Source organism: Strix uralensis, chromosome 9 (genome assembly GCF_047716275.1).
Source record: "Strix uralensis isolate ZFMK-TIS-50842 chromosome 9, bStrUra1, whole genome shotgun sequence".
NCBI classification, from domain to species: domain Eukaryota; kingdom Metazoa; phylum Chordata; class Aves; order Strigiformes; family Strigidae; genus Strix; species Strix uralensis.
The window spans coordinates 14211667-14229311 of NC_133980.1; the positions used below are offsets into that span (position 1 = coordinate 14211667).

The window sequence follows — 17645 nt, forward strand, 5'->3', positions numbered from 1 at the left end:
TGAATTCATTGATTTACTGCTGTAAGACAGAGACAGCCACCAGTCAATACAAGAAGAAAATAGTGTCCATCTCCCTGGAGTAGAGATAGGCCAGTAGCATTCATTTATTGCAAGTAGAAAACTTGGATCATGTTGATGAAATGAACAGTTTAACTCTTATTAGTTCAGACAGAGTTGAATACCATCAAGCTGTGGCATGTAATGAGGTGTACTTCATTATCCACTGGCCATCACGGTGCATCCTTAGCCTTCCCTGATTAATTTTCCTACTTAAGACAGGCGCACTTGTTGGGAATAAGTAGGCCCCATTAAACCACCCTCATCTGAATACATGTATGACCTGCTTCCTTTTAGGACACTTTATATGACTAGCAGATGTGTTTCCTGGATACACAGTCCTCCTGCTCCCCACCATCTCTTCGTATGTCCCTCCTACCCTTTGTATCGTCTCACTACTACACTTATATATATACTTTATATACATAGATATACCTTTCCTTTGCACCATCTCTAATCTCTCAGCTGCCAACATCATGTTTCCAACTCTCCATTTCTTCTTTTGCCTGAGCCCCACACCTTTCCCTCCCTTGCACTATTTGTTCAGAAAATGCATACCCTTCATTGCTCCTAAAAGACCCCCCCAGGCTGGATGTGGCTCTGTGTCACACACTGCTTTCCTGCAGTCCTCATTTACAGGGCATCAGCAGCACAAGGAGCCTTAGCACCAGGCCACCACCCTTTATGCCGAGCACTGCACAAACACGGGGCAAAATGTCAGTCCTGGCCCCCCCGACTATGTGCCTGGAGGGAAGCACAAACGATAATGCAGTACCACATTATGCTTGGTACTACCTTTAGGACTCTGATAGCTTTACAAAAAGAGGAAGTTTTCATTGTTAGTAAACCGATGTAATTTATTTAGAAGCAGTCATTTATGTTTACTGGGCTATGAAAGAACAGGAAGCGTCTGGCATCCATAGAGATCCAGATTGATCTCTCTGTCTCTTCTTGACAAGCAGCCAGCTTTGAGACCTATCTCGCCAGGCATACTAACACATCCATTTGCTGTTTTCTACCCTGAGCCGCTGGGGAGACAGAGCTTTGTTACCTCCCAAGGGAAAGAAAGAAATCCCAACCATGTGAGCAGTTTAAAACTGACCAGGAACAAAGATGGATGGTAAAAGTTAGGAAAAATTGTGTAGGAGCAACTCAAGCTGTTGTCCTTTCTGTGGTCCTATCTCCATTCTCACATATACTTTTAAAGCAAAGTAAATGCTAGACAAGAGCAGAATTGCTGTACTGTAAATTTACACAAAGGCAGATGAGATTAGAATCTTGGCCATACACTTTAAAGATATCATAACTACAGAAATGAGAAGTGCATTATTAACTACCACTTTTTACTATGCAGAACTAGAGCAAAGTTATTTGAAGCATAAAGAATTCTGGCAAAGGGCTGCCATATTTAATAAATCACTGAATCAATTATTCACTGTGAAAATCAATTACTTACTTCAAATTAGAATCTTATGAATAACCTCATGCCCTTTCATGCCATCTAAGAAAGTTATAGGGGAATTAGTCAGTAAAAAATGCCTCACTTATCTTTTATATGCATTAAAAAGACCACACAAATACAGGGAAATTCTGCTCTGCTCAAGCGCTCTGCCAACAGAATAGTCCAGAAGCATTTTAATGAAGCCAGGGTGTTGCTGTGGATTTACACTGCAGTCAAAAGTGGAGTATGACCCATTGGGGCATCACCTATGATCAGTTAACCGGGCACAATTCAGAAGCAATTCTATTCAGTTCATGCCATTTCACAAACGTGAAACTAGAATATAACCAGCCAACCACACAACCTCCTCTACAACGTGACCTACATTAAGTAACCACTCAAAGGAACACAAAGTGTATCTTCACAGGTCAGGAAATACTGCCATGAATCCCCGTGGAGACACTTTAAAGTGAATATTGCATGGCCTTGCAGCAGCTCCCCCTGCTTCTGCTTTTAAAGGTTTGCTGTTACGTGACCATTTTCAGAAAAACCTGCAAGTCCCAATGCAGTCTCTCCCCTTCCATCTACAAAACCAAACCACCCCAGGAACCCAACGGTGCAAAGTACTTACTGAGCTGTAGAGATATCCCTCAGCGTTCATGGCAACGTACAGACCTGCCTTCACCCCTTGAATTGCCACCACACGAAGACCCACAGGAATTAGATTAAAAAGGGCTGCGGAAGGAAAAGAAAAGCAAAGGTTATGGAGACATCACCCTGCATGGCCACTGCTGCTTTTAGCCCCAGGGCCAGCCCACCCCACTCCTGATGCTTAACAAAAGATACGGAACTAGAATCAAAAGTCCTGCTTCCAGCTCCAGGAAAGGCCTGCAGCTGCGGGGCCCATGCTGAAAGGAAATTTTTAAAAGTACTGAATCTGGCTGCCTCCTAGAGGCCTTAACACCATCAGTCTGTCTGATCACTGCCTTTGCAATGCCAAGGGCTCATACGTGCACTCAAGCTAATGCATCTCAACAGCTTTCTGCGGGCCAGCTGAGCTGTGGTAACGGCACATGTTCATGTCTTTGCCTGTGGCAAACATAACAACACATAGTCTAGTTCACCCTGAAGCAGATTTAAGCCTAGTCACACTTTCTTGCATTTGCAATATGCTAAAAGAGTATACAGACAGGACCACAGCCAGAAGGTTGCAAATTAACTTGACTGTGTGTCTGCCCGTGATCCCTGCTGTCAAGGGAATGAAGAAACTCGGGAAGAGATAGTGCTCCACTCCAGGACCTGAGCACTGCTCCTCATTCAGAAGCAGCACTACATAGGACAGAAGAGGACAAGACCTTTCAATACTCAATTTTACTGCAATCTTATTGATTAAAGCATTGCAACCACTTCCAATTAATTACTTTACTGCTTGATTCCAAGTAGACCTTGTATCTCATTGAAAGACCTTTCCCATGAGCATATACATTAATGTACCGTCAGTCTTTTGCTACATTTCTAACAGAATGGGCTGAAAGACGGAAGGACTATCAGCACTGACAGACTGAGCACTGAGGCATTAGCACGGCTTTGTTTCCACTGAGATTTATAGGACAAGAGTATCCAGATGTTGTAGGACCTCTTGTGCTTTAGCTTACAAAGAGCTAATTAGACCTTATCCCAGGGAGCTCAGGATATGGAAAGACAGGCACAGGGTCAGGCAGAAATGTGAGCACAAACACAATGGAAATACTTCACTCAAGGTCTCTTCCTGCACAACTGCCCTCAAACAAGAATATTTTTTCTGGTTCCACAGTCATGAGGTCAGACTGCCCCTTCCACATTCATGAAGCATTTCTCATGGCTTTTAACACATTCACTTATTTGCAAAAACCTGCTTGAAACTTCTCAGGAGCTTTGGGGTGTTCAACTTAGCCTATGGGAGGCCTGTGAATAGGCAGAGTACAGAGGAAACACTGAGTGACAGAGTACACAGTGAAGCATTCCTATTTTCCAGCTGTTAAGTACACCATCCTCTAGCTGATTCAATGTATATATCATTTATGACGTTTTATGCCTGACATCACATCGGAGCAAGCACAGCGCAACGGAGTCTTCACATAATGGTTGTAGGAGAAACAGTCCTCCTCTTCACTGTGCCATCTCTCAGCCTCTCCTTCCCTGGGAGATTCTCCTGGTTTCAACTGGGCTAAAGCTAATTTTTTTTCTTCTTGGTAGCTAGAATAGTGCTGTGTTTTGGATTCAGTATGGAATTTGGCATGAAAAGAATGTTGATAATATACTGATGTTTTTAGCTGTTGCTAAGAAGTAAGTACTTTTCAACTTCCCATGTCCTGCTAGTGTGCAGGTACACAAGAAGCTGTGAGGGAGCACAGCCAAAGCAACAGACCCAAAGTGGCCAGTGGAATATTCCATATCATACAACGTCACACTCAGTATATATAGATGAGGGCTGACTGGGAAGAAGCTCTTCCAGGACTGCGGTTTCAGGATTCTCACTTCTCTGGGATCGCTACCCAGGAATGGGCTGGGCATCAGTCAGCAGGTGGTGAGCAACTGCATTGTACTCATTTGTATATTCTATTATTACTATTATTATAATTATTATTTTAATTTAATTTTAATTATTAAATTGTTTTTATCTCAACCTGTGGGTGTCCTTACCTTTACCCCTCCAATTCTCTCTCCCATTCCCCAGGGTGGAGGAGGGTGAGCGAGCAGCTGTGTGGTGTTTGGCTCTCAGCCGGGTTTAAACCACAACAGAGATGGATCACTGCTTATTTAACATCAGCCCTGAAGCATACAGCAGCTTTTGCCAAAATGGCCTATTCAGAATGCTATACCTCCTCAGGCCAGGCTAGTGTTAATCCTCGTATGACAGGAGAGTACTGAGTCCAGCTCAACATCAAGTCCCCGCCTTGAAGAGACTGGTTAGATGTGCATGTGCCAGGTAATGGATGGATTTAACTCAACCACAAGGTACTTCCCAAGAACCTCCCTCCTGTACAGCCTGTGATTACTGCAGAGGGGAGGAGACAAAAGTGTGCTTGGATTCCTTTCCAAAGGAAAAAAACCCCAAACATTTATAGTGAACATGGAGAGAAGGATGGGGTGGGGAAGAACTGAAACTATGGCTTGATTTTTTTCCTTGCAGCCAGTGGTTCAGGCTTTGTAGTCCCAGGATTTGTACAATTTCTAAGAGAAAGAGCAGAGCCCAAAGGGTGTGTGAAATGTAATGGTAAACTGGTTACATTCGACCAGAACTCAAGGTCGATCTGCTTAAAGGTCAGAAGTAAAACCTGAAAAAAGCACAGGAGACAGAAAGCCACTTTGCTCAAGATATCTAACAGGTGCCTTGGCTGAGCTGTTTTCAGGATTGTCTCCAAAAAGGGATTCATGGGCCCCAGTTTCAGATGAATGCACTTTTTTCTCACTCAATTCCCCAGGAAGACTGGATGACTCTCCTCAGTGAGCTGCCTAAAAGGGAGGCACCTCGAGTCTGGTGAAAATAAACCTAGTCTCAGCTTCTTTTCATGCTTTTAAGCACCATATTCAGTAAAATATCAAAGTGTGTGCTGAAGTTTTACCAAAGCCAGTGCCTATATTTGTGCTTTCGTGGGAGGATGTCAGATGTATATGCCAAATTAAGTCCAGCCTGGGTATTGGTCTGTGAACAACTGGAGTCAAGGTCAGTGCTACTCTGATACTGTCCCCAGACGAGACAAACACACCCCAGTGTAGCTACTGAGCATTAAAAAGCTGCATTATAACACTGTTCTACCACTGAAAAGCTCACTAACCAAAGCAAGCTTATATTTCTAACACTTTCTCACTACCATGAAGGTCTAAAACCCTCTGCAATTAACAAGTCTATTTATAAGCAATTCCCCTTCCCTAATCTTTCCTCCCACTGAAAAATTGAGAGTATTACTGCTAGTAATGAAACAAAATGGGCATCATCATTCAGTCCCTACAGCCAATTTGTTTTGCATAGAAAACTTGTGACAGACCATTCAAAGCATTCATTAGGCAGCGAGGTGATAATACCCAGAATTAGTGGGTGAGAAGTTCCACTTGGAAGCACCCACATGTCTCTAAATCTCTCCACCTATACATGCTAAGGGAGCACAGGAAAAATCCTGTGTGCTCTGTGTTAGAGTAGCAAGACCACTGTCAATTCCCAAGCTCCCTGGAACCCTATGCTGCAGACCACCAACACCCACAGTCACAGCCTCTAGGCATGGCAGAGCATCTCCTGCAGCACACTGCAGAGACAGGGAGCAACTGGGCAGGCAAGCAGGAGGACATGCATCTGACATAGGTAACTGATAGCCAGAGAAGTTTTAGGAAGAAATGTCTTCCATTAAAAAAAAGTGGTTTGGGTCAATCAAGACTTTGTAAATTCTCAGAGCTGTTTCTGCACTCAAATCTAGAAATATTGTTGAAGTTGAAACTTTTTGTTATCATGCTTCCTAAAGAATATTCCATCTTATTTTAGAACAGATTTAAAAAGTTTATAAACTTTATTATAAAACCATAAAAATGTGGGGGGGGAAAACCCTCAACCAACCTTAAAAGCAAGCTGTCTCATTTTTTGTCATTAAAAATTTCTGGTTAACATGAAACAGCACATTTAGAGATGGGGAAGGGGACTTGTGGTAGAGTGGGACTGGACACCAGGTGTGCTGATGTGAAAGAGAGAACATTTAACATGCTTTTAAAACTCTTTCCTGCATATGGTACATTTTCAATACCATCTGCAACTACATGGAATGGACATGCTCTTTGACTTCATGGGCAGAAGGGAAAAAAATTAAGACATGAAATACTTCTGCCTGTTTTCCTATATTACATCTTACCATTTTCAACCATCAGTAGATTTACACCTGACCCTGCTTATTGATAATACTACTTTGAGCACGTTCCAGTCCTAATCCCTTTGGTCATGAGTATGTTATTCACTGTTATGTTATGGCAGTTTATCAGCTGCATAACATGTTTTTAAAATCTGAACATACACTTAGCTATGGGTCTGGGCTAACTTATTTACAGAAATGGAAGAGGAAGGCAAGACGTGGCATATATAAGATGTGGTCCATATGCTCAGCTGATTTAAGCAGTACTAAGTCAGAAGAGCTAAACTAATTTACACAAGGTGATTTGTTCTGGAGAAAGACATTCATGCTGCAGATCAAAAAAGGAAGAACTAATGGAGGATGCAACAGGCAACAGCAGCCCTGGTGCACCAGGAGATGGGGTGGTTTAAGATCCTGAGGGGAGTAAGGAAGGCTGCTAAGATGATCTATATGGTGGTGCAACATGTATGAGAGAAGAAACTGAGAGAACTGGGTTTGCTTAGCGCAAAGAAGGGAAAGCCAGAGACAGACTTTTCTCAGAGAAACACAACGAAAGGACAAGAAGCACTATGCAAAAGCCTCAGAAAGAAATTATGACTAGATATAAAGAAAATTGTCTACAACAAGAATAGTGCAGGTACTGGAACCAGATAGGTTATGAAGCTATGAAACAGTTCACTCCTGGAGACATCTGAAACAACTAGACAAGGCTCTGTGCAGCTGAAGATAATCCAGCTCCAAGTAGGATGTTGGACCAGAGACCTCCAGAGGTACCTCCAGTCTTAATATTTTGTGTTTCTAGCTGGAAAGCCCTAAACAACATCCTAGATATGCTAGGCTGTTTCCATCTGGTCAGTACAGTTGACCTATCCTTTATATATTGTACATTTGCTGAGGTTTTCCAGACGTTCAGCAGGATTATGCTGGCAAACAAAGAAGTCCAGTTGCTTTCATGAAGGGGTGTTACCCTGCTCAGCCCAGGAAAGAGCAATAATGATGCAAGCACTAACAGCAACACTCAGCCCTGAAAGACCATTTGAGATCACTGGAGTTGGAAGGAAAAGATACGGCCCCAAATTCAGGTTCATATATAACATTACCAAGAACACAAACAAGGCCCTCGTACACCATGAAACTGTGCTCCAATCAAAGAAAATTCTTCATATATCCCAATGCAAGTAGGCAGAGAATCTATCTTCTTGCTTACATTAAGATGGCGTGCCTTTAACTGCATGGTATAAGGAACAGATGTCCCAAGCGCTGTTTCGCGGGAAGCTGGCTTGATGCCCATTCAAATGCCATTAGAACTTGGCTTCTAGGTTGTTTTTTTTCTTTTTCTTTAAGTGAGAGGAGGTGGAAAATAAATGCCATCAGCCTCTCAAGAACACACATAAAATGGGCACCAGATAATTAAAAATTGCTTAAATATTAGCAGTTCCTCTTATATAAATAACTGGATTTTTATTAGAACTTTTAATTGCATCAGACATATCCAAGGGACATGTTGTGTCTCATTTTAAATGTTTATTTTGCCAGAGTAAACCAACCTAACATATTCTATGAAAATTAAGTTTCCTTTCATAATGCTAACTTGAATAATCAGAGTGTGGCTACAGAACACAGAGCGATCTATGGAACAAGGTGTTCACCACATATTCAACTGTGCTAAGATGGCTTCTGCATGGAGAATAGGTGGTCATCCAGGGTGGGAAGGATCCTGGTATGGCCATCAAGATTGTCCTTCTCTGCCAATGGATGCAAGTCAGCCAACCCCTCTCCAGGGATAGTGAAATACTATTTATCTAGTCTTGGATGGGTTTTGCCTTTGCACAAAAATACTGACAGAACTCTGACTGGCTGGTCAGGAATCTTCTGGAGAAATATTTTAAAACAGAAAATATCAATGAAGTAAATCTGTAAGCTGTTCACTTAGACAAATGAGATTTGACCTTTTTCTGGTCAAAAAATTGAGATGTTTGGAGGAATAGAAAAGGAAAAAAAATAGTCTGTATGCTTTATTTTGGCATTTCCAAAGTAAAAAATGTGATTTTGTTTTGAAGGTATAACTGGAAGCTTCATATAATATCAAATGTTGACTCAAACTGAAGATTTGTGAAGGAGAACATGTGGTTAAAAGTTTGACAAAACTGAGTAAAGCACATTCTTCATTTCACTTTCAGAAGCCAAATATTATCAGGTTGGATTTTTCCCTCTTTTGATATCCCCTGAGATCAGGGGATGGGGAATTCTTTGGCTTCAATCTTCTCTCAAAAACTTCACTAAATTTTTCAACATAGCCCCTGACTTCCAGCAAGTGGCTTGGCACACTTCAGCTAGATGCCTCCTGTCCCACCAAGCTGCCAAGGCAGGGCTGCCATCTCACCAGATAAATTCACACTCTAGAAGTGCCCTTCAGCCCATCTATTTCCAATTAAGAAAACTGTGTGGAAGTGGCTCACAAGTACTCAGTACCTTGCCAAACTGATCTCTAACATTTCTAATGGGATATATAAATAAGAGCTGTTCAGGTGATTGGGGTCCAACCTCAGTCATGGGGACTCAGGAGGCTTCCCTGCACCCACTGAGGTGCAGCAGCAGCAGCTTCCCACGTGTCCCCTGCCAGCCTGAAATATTGCAGAATTGTTCTTACATTTTATTAGTCTCTGCTGTTTATCTAAATTCATCCCTGCTGCCATTTAAGCCCATTACATTGTTGTTCAGTCCTCACTGATAGATGAGGGTAATGAATCCCTGTCATCTCTAGCAACTCTTCCCATGTCGTTGACAAATAGGCCTCCAATGGGATTTTCTGTACATTGAGAACACCCTATGTCTTCTTTCTGTAAAAAAAAAAAAGCAGCTAATACAACCCAACACTGGGTCATTACTCACCCACTAAAGCCCACTGAATTTATCCCATGTGTTGGTGAAAAATCACACCAGACTCTTGTATGGAGAGACCTGCTCAGTCGCTCAGAGTAAAAGTGTGTGTGTGGAGGTCCACAGATTCTCCTGCTCCAACATAAATTAGAAGCTATGTCATTGCAATTTGTGGTATTTCATTTGCTCAACACCGGCATGCGAAAAAGGGGATTAAAACCCAACACTCACAATCTGCTACAGGCCAAGTTTCTGTTGAATGCAGCCTCTTGGGTTATTTCACAAGGCCTTTGCTAGCCTCCCGCAATTTCAGTTGCCATCTTCCCCAAGCTCCTCTCTCACACATGGATCCCAGCCCTGAGCTGGCTGCAGCAGAGCGGCCCCACCATGCACAGCCCTCCTGCCACAACACTCTGCCAGCTTCTTGGGGATGGGGCAAACACCATGGATATGGGGCTGCAGCCACCTTGCACCCCTGTCCAAATGCACCTTCCCAGGACAACATCAATGCCCCGTTACATGTGCTGCACCACTGCCAGACACTCCTTACCCGCAGCCCAGGCCCTGCCTTCCTGAAGGAATGATGCCTTGCATCCAGATAGGAGCTTCTTTGAGTTAGAACAATATTTGTCTCTAAATTAAGTAGATTCCTCCTTTCAAAGTATATGAAGTTTGTTTCCATCAATCCTACCACACAGATGAACTTCTGTTCTTACCAGTCATTACTAGAGATGACACCTTCCATGCTGGACAGGCTAGATATGATGTCCCTTCAGCAGTGGCACAGGGAGCTTCAAACCAACATAGGATGGCACAAATCAAGACCTAAGTTCTACTTTGTTGATGCAGTTTGTAGCACCAAGAATCTGACCTTATTACTGACGCTTCTGAGCAGGCAATCTGACACCTATGAAATAAAGAGATGCTGTAGAAAATATTCCGCACCTTTTTTAACCTTTTGAGGAGCTTTGGTATTAACAAAACTACTTATTTTGCAAAAGGAAGATAGGTTACTACTTTGCATTTGTTTACACCAACATGGCTCCTGCACATGAGCATAATTTTTAAATGTGCATGGCTCTGCTGCACTTTGCTGTTCTTTGTTGGACAGCATGATCCCAACCCCTTTGAGCAGGATTTTGGAAGATGACCTCCTTTGGAAAGGTCATTCAATACTCTCAACCTTTACACTAGCCTCAAAGCACTAGACTTTAGTGAACAGCTGGTTTTCTCCAGCCTGGAAATTCCTGATGCCTGCTGAATTTTTCAGGATTAAATAGAGAAAACAATTTTCTCCTCTTCTCCTTGGCGAGAGAATTCCCCGTATCCTTTACCCACGTGGCATGTGTATAAATATAATCTCCTTTCTCTTCTGGCAGCAATTCAAATCATGGGTTTTATTCTCCACCCCACCCAGATGGCAGTTACAGAATCGGGGCAGGAGGGAAGAAGATTGGAGAGGAAACATATGAAATTATACAGGCAAGATTTAAAGGGGAAGGATAGATAGAAAAACTGTGCTGAAAACAGGAGACCCACTAGATGATGCATTTGATTGTAACTGGGTTGCAAAACAGGCTAATTTTTCTTACTGTAGTCGCTGTTTTCGTCCTTGGTCCCATCAATTGTACCATCTGGGTGCATCTGCAGGAAGTATTCCTGCTGGCTGAATAACCTTGTCACAATTCCTTTCAGCTGGGGTTCTGAAAAAAAAAAAAAAATTATTAGATATACCAAGTAGCAAGAGACCCAATTTGCTTGGCCCCCATTAAGCCCTGAGTGCTTGGCAGATAAGACAGCTTTCTGTGATTCCTTTCAAGAGTTGTTGTAAAATATTCATATATACATAGATGTACAGGCAAATAAAATTGAGATCAGATGAGCAGGTAAAATGCAATGCATAGTTGGTGCAGCAGAAAGTAACAGATTTATGGAACATCACTTCACTGAAAGTTACCTACCAAATGAAAGTCTTTAGACAGCTTATGTATTCTGAATATGCCACTCGTTCAGAGTATTTGCTAGCAGTGTTGCAAAGAATATGCTTATTGTTTCTTATTCTGCCTGAAGCCAACTACCTTGCTTTCTGTATGGTTGGTTCACTGTCATGTAGTTCCAGTTTTATGCCAATGAAAACCTATTTACATCACTGGTATCACAGTGGTGTAAAACCAAGTAACTGAGTGCTGAATCAGGCTGCATAAGTCCAACTGTGTGGGACTTGGGGAGCAAAATCCTGAAAGGAACAGATGCAAGACACCTCCAAAAATGACCTCTGAAGCATTTATAGGCACCTTAAAACGCCTCTGTTTTAAAATCCCGCATGTTCCTTCCTCCCTCCCAAAACACATGCCAACATACTCTGGTAGATGAGAATCACTGCCTCTAGCAGGGTCCTTTCCCAGCCACTGTACATCATGAGCCAGCCACAGACTGTCTAGGGGCTTCCCTACTGCCTCTGCAACATTTTATACCCGTGCGGAAGAAGAAAAGGAAAACATGAAAAAAGCAGAAACAATTTGAACCTCACATGACAGAGGTCTGCAGCATTGCTGCCTGTCTTCTTGCCATCCAACTGATCAAACACAAATTAAGTGGTCAAAAATAAATTCAATTTTAATCATGCAAGTCTTACAATTGTCACAGGCATTGCTTCTGGAAAGCAAGCTAGCTGGCTCCATGTGAACAGACACACTAGCTGGATGGCAGAGATCTTCCTTGTGTTACAAAAGTTTGTAGTTTTACGTGACCACCCACCAAAAGTAAATAAATAAAACCTAGTTATTGCTGGCTCAACAGACAGGAAAAAATCCAGTGTAGCATACTAAAAATCTCATCAGCCTCACGTCTTTCATGCCTCTAGTGAGGCTGTTTAATAAGCCACAGTCGTTATGTAACTCCGGTCACGTTGTGTGTTAAGTGTTTCCATTAGGAGCCCCCGTCTCCAACGATTTTGCACTGCACTGTATAACTTCCATTTGAGGATGGCACTCTCAGCCTGCGCTTCTGCACAGGCAAACCCCCCCGCAGTAAGCGGGGACCCTGGATGCAGACAGGCTGCAGGTGCAAAGGATTTCAGCTTCAGCAACCTCTCCACCAGCCAGGCAGTCAGGTACTATTCTGTAGCTACAAAAGCCGCTGAATAAATCAGTATCAGATGGTTTCTACGCTGCTTTAAAAAGTGATTTCATAGCCATGAGAGTGTTGTAGACTGCAGGCAGGCTTTCTCCCAGCAAGACTCAACTCTGGGACAGTAAATAAGTACCATTGTACTGGCCATCTACTCAGAGCTAAGGTTGGTCAAGCCAATATATGTTAAATTAAGACTTAGCTTGAGCCAAGTGTTTGCTTTCTTCTTACCAAAATGAACTATTTTGTTGAATGCAGAAGCATGATTTAACTTGCTTTTCTAACAAGTATATCAAAGCTAGAGAAAATGAAAAGCTGTATTCTCAGGCATAGATGACTGCACCACCCTCCTCGAGCCTGTCCTCTTCCTCCCTTTTATCTAATACCAGAATAGTAAAGGCACTAATAGGCACTCTCTGATATGAGACCTATGTTTGAGTCCCTGAATGAGTCTTAGCTTCATTTTTACTCTCTGGTTAATTTTAAAGTTTAAGTACTTTGCACAAAATGGAAGAGCTCCAAGCAGGAGCGATTTAGAAGATGCTTCTGCAGCCTGAGGCTGTGTGCTGGGAAAGGGGGGAGATCTTGTCTTAAAGCCCCTCAAGGATGAGGAGTGGAGATACAAAACAGCCCTGACCTTTTCGCTTTTCTTGGGAAGATGATTTAGCTACAGGATGAAAGGCCCCTTCCTTCTTCTTTGGGGTGCAAACTATACTTCAATCACGTAAATCATTTTGAAACAACATGAAAACATCTCCCACTTTTACTGAATAGCCTACCAAGTAAAATACAGAACAGATCTGCTCACCATTAGCAGTTTCATGTCATTTTCAGAGTTTATCAGAACAGCACCCAAGATCCCCCGAGGTTCCCCTGCATCTCTGCTATAGATGCAAACACTGTTGCACCAGAAGGCGAAGTGTCACCATAGTAAAACACAGGTTAAAGCCCCAGGGTCCCTTTTCGTTACTGATCTGACATAGACACACAGTCAGGTCTGATTTAAGCTTTAACAACTGTCCTCTTCATAATCCCAGGCTTTTCTGAGTCAATGCCTGCCTAGGGACAGGTTGGAGGAGAAATCTTATCTTACATGTGTTTTTTTTTCCTGACCTGGTTTTGCTGAAGTTTGAGGCTCATGCCCAAACTTGAAGTAAAACTCAAAGTGAGTGAAGTTGAGAGCTCTTAGCCATACACAAAACCATCACATTTCTCCTGGCCCTAACAGAGTCTGACAGCAGCAGCGTGTCTGTCTCCTTGCCGCACAGATCCTCTTCTGCAGGAGCATCCCTGCTCCCTAGACTCACTTAGGATGCCCTGCAGCGCCAGAAAAAGAATACCTTTTCCAGCCCCCAAAGCATCAGAAAGAACTTTGGAGACATACAGATCTCTCCTTCCCTGGTTTCAGCATTTCCTTGGGTCTCTTCAGGACAGAAGAGCTGGTGAGCAGCTGCACCTTTGGGTACCTCCCTGAACTAAATACAAAAGCAGCATAAAGACATGCACAGCCAGCACTGAACTCTCCCCTCTAACGCAGAGCACAGCCCAGGAGGGTTAGGGAGTTGCCTGGGCAATGGGTGATTTGTCTCACCTACTACAGTCATCTCCGCACCTGAACTGGACTCCCTTTGCATCCCAAAAATCAACAGGCAAGCCAGGCCAGGTCCATATGGTCCTGAAACCACCTGAATCTTTCTACTGATTGCAAAGCAACCAGCTCAAACACAAACAGCTAGGTAGTGATGACAGCTGGCAGAGTAGCTGCTTCCCACCAGGGAACCTCCTGTCTCATGTCTGGGCATAAAGTAGGATACTGGGATTTATCACTCATACAGCAAGCAGCGTGGCTGGGAGGCCTACAGACAAAGTTTTAGGTGAAGGCAGCTTTTAACAAGGAACACGGATTTACCCAGCTTTCTCCCCAAAGCTCACTACAGAGTTACTACCTGAAGAGAGAACTGTATAATCACAGGACAGGATTTTTCCTGCTAGCCCAGAGGCAAAACTCTACACATGACTTAAGAGACTCCCTACTTCTGTCATATCGTATTTTAACTTCACTCCTTTCCATCTACGGAGCAATTTTATCACAGTCTTCCAGTACTGCTATCTCTTATGCTGCAGCAATCATGCTGAAAACCTCAGTTTGTAGAAAAATCTCAAAACCAGGTAGGTGTCCTTGTCAATTAAGGATGGTGGGACACCCTGATAAACCAGAAGGCAGAAAACCAGTGAAATAGACTGAGAACTTTTCACAGTTTTGCAATAAAAAAAAAGGAGAACACTTCTCAGCAGGCAATATTTCCAGTGCTTATTGGAGCACTGGAAGGAAAAAAATTTGAAATAAAACCCCACAATCTTGCTACTTTTGTCTAAAGTTCCCTCAGTGATACTGCTCCAGGCTATAATCAGTAAGAGAAAAAAGCAAACCATAAAAAAGAAAAAAAAAATGAAGCACAGATAAGCACAAACCCTACCATGAGCATTTTCTTTCTATAATTCACAGAATTTACCAGGAATCAAACTCAAACCTACTCTCTAACCTCATCCTTGTGTAGCAAGGGGGACCCAGAGCCTCTTGCTTTTATAGGAGCAATACTGTGTAACATACTTGGAATAAAATTCCTCCCACTTACGCTCCTCTGTACGCTTATATTTTGCTGTAGGAGCGGCTTTCCCTGCAGAAATACAACTGAACTAATGTGGACAAGACTTCAGCACCAACTTAGCATCTCCCTAAACACAAAGTCAAGTACATCAGAGTGGATTTAAGTAAACTTATGACTGCCTTGATCCCAAAGTACTGACTAAACACAAGAGATTTCCACACAGTATGTATTCCCAGTGCAGCCCCCATGCTATTACAATTCCCATGCGATATGCAAAGGGATTACCCTTATTTTATAAGCAATACTGTTATATTTTAGGATGCTTACTTTCAAGATCCTTTTCTGGTTGCTCATACACAGCTGTTCAGGGCTGAGGGATGATGGAGAAAGCTCAGTAGACCCTCTCCTCACACAGATGCAGTGAGCTCAAATCCTTCAAATGTGGTGTTCCCACAGGATGCAGAAGATCATGCCCAGGAAGCAGCCCCAACAGGCACAGTCACAGTGCGGAACAGACCAATAAGAGTAACAAGGAGCAAAAGCTAAGCCATGGCTCTGTTCCTCGTCTTCAACATCTGCCAGGTGGAGGGTTTTCCCTCAGGTGAAGATGCAGTTCTCAGATGATCACCCTTCTTAGACCCAGTGACCAACTCACGGCACATCCTGTGAAGAGCATCCTGCTTGCTTCCCTTTCCACAGGCCAAACTCCCCAACTCTGCCTGCTTTTAACTTTATGAGGCCTTTGACACAACTGAGGCTAACTAAATCATGATCTGATTGCTAATCTCCTTGTCTCTACTTAAATGGTAATGTGATGCTGCCATGATTTATTTCAGCTGTCCTGCTGCTGAGCCTTAAAGTCATCTCAGTTCGCCATCAGCCATTGTGCTTTCTGCCTTATTGTACAGCTGTACACTCTCCTGGGGCTTGCCAAGGACATGATAGTTGCAGGGTGCTCACACATACTATAATCTCCAAGGACATGCTCACAGAAGACCAGAGGATCATGTCCCAATCAGCTACTCCAGAGTCATCACAGAATCACAGAATGGTTTGGGTTGGAAGGGACCTTAAAGATCATCTAGTTCCAACTCCTCTGCCATGGACACCTTCCACTAGACCAGGTTGCTCAAAGTCCCATCCAACCTGGCCTTGAACGCTTCCAGAGAGGCAGCCACAGCTTCTCTGGGCAACCTGTGCCAGTGTCTCACCACCCTCACAGTAAAGAATTTCTTCCTTACATCTAATCTAAATCCACCCTTTTGCAGTTTAAAACCATTACCCCTCATCCCTGCACTCCCTGATCAAGAGTCCCTCCCCATCTTTCCCACAGCCCCCTTTAAGTACTGGAAGGCTGCTATAAGGTCTCCCTGGAGCTTTCTCTTCTCCAGGCTGAACACCCCCAACTCTCTCAGCCTGTCCTCATAAGGGAGGTGCTCCAGCCCCCTGATCATTTTCGTGGCAAGTCCATGTCTTTATGTTGGGGGCCCCAGAGCTGGACACAGCACTGCAGTGGGGGTCTCACGAGAGTGGAGTAGAGGGGAGGAATCACCAACCTTTACCTGCTGGCCACACTTCTCCTGATGCAGCCCAGGATACGGTTGGCATATCCCTCACCCTCAAACCACAGGCATTGCTGAAGGTAGTTGCTGTGTGCTATGAGGAAAAGAGAAAGAGTTCTGGCAGGGACACTGCCAGAAATGCTTCTTATTGTAAATATCACTGGCTCTTTAATGACCTTTTCTTTTAGTTCTGCTATTTAAGGTGAAAATGGAACTCACCCCATTAACTGAAAATGAAGAACACACAAGCAGAATAGAGCTATGAGGTTCTGCACCAATGCTGCATTTAGCAAAGACCACTGAGGGCACTAACTCTTGCTTATTCCCAACAGCAAAGCAGCAGCAGAAACACAGCCTGGCCACGTGCAGCAGCATAAACACCTGGGTGAGGAACTCTACACTCTATCAAACACTGTAGGGCATTCCAATTTAATCCTAACCCTGAGCTCTGGAGGACCAAGGAATAGGGCACAACACTGATTTCCAGCTGAGACTCCATCGTGGAAGGCAGTCTGCCATGGCCTCATTTCTTGCAATTCACAGAACACCTCTTATTACAGCAGTATGATGAACTGAGGCTGCAGCAAGCCAGACCCCACTTTGCCCTTGGGCTAGGAAACCTAAAGGGACTCAAGAAGACCCCACTCACAAAAATCACCTTAATCTGAACTCTCCGAGTTGGTGGTAGGGTTTTCACAGGGGCTGATTTTCAACGATCTCCTAAAAAGACAAAGGGCTTAGTGACCTTTCAGGGATTTGAGCCACTGGCTCCAAGGGTTCTCGCAACTCATAGTGATGCTCTAGTTGGCAGGCAGGCCTCCACTTGAAGTTGCTGGTGCAAAACTGCTTTTAAATCCACTCCAGAAGTTACTGTGCTGGGTGCCAGCAGTACTCTGTGTTGGTTATGGCATAAACTCTGAAGCTCTAGGGGTTACTGTTCTCCACACAACAAGCTGTCAAACAACAAAGGACTCTGCTAGCTCAGACAGCAAGCAGCCATTTTATATTCAGCAACCTACAACAAGGTAGAAGAAAGGTACCTACTGTGTGATTTTGACAGGAGACTTGCCCGTTTGTTTGTTCTCTTTTTCTG

The 17645-nt window shown here is 43.5% G+C and overlaps 1 protein-coding gene across 4 annotated transcripts in view; it reads right to left on the reverse strand.

Moving 5' to 3' along the window:
* Nucleotides 1–17645, reverse strand: part of FGF12 (fibroblast growth factor 12) — a 231768-nt gene that overhangs the window by 70194 nt on the left and 143929 nt on the right. For all 4 annotated transcript variants that reach the window (XM_074877447.1, XM_074877445.1, XM_074877448.1 and 1 more), the window contains 2 exons: nt 10845–10955; nt 2130–2233 (listed from right to left, as the gene is read on the reverse strand). In XM_074877447.1, coding sequence (XP_074733548.1) covers nt 2130–2233; nt 10845–10955 — 215 coding nt within the window. The remainder of the gene's footprint in view (nt 1–2129; nt 2234–10844; nt 10956–17645) is intronic.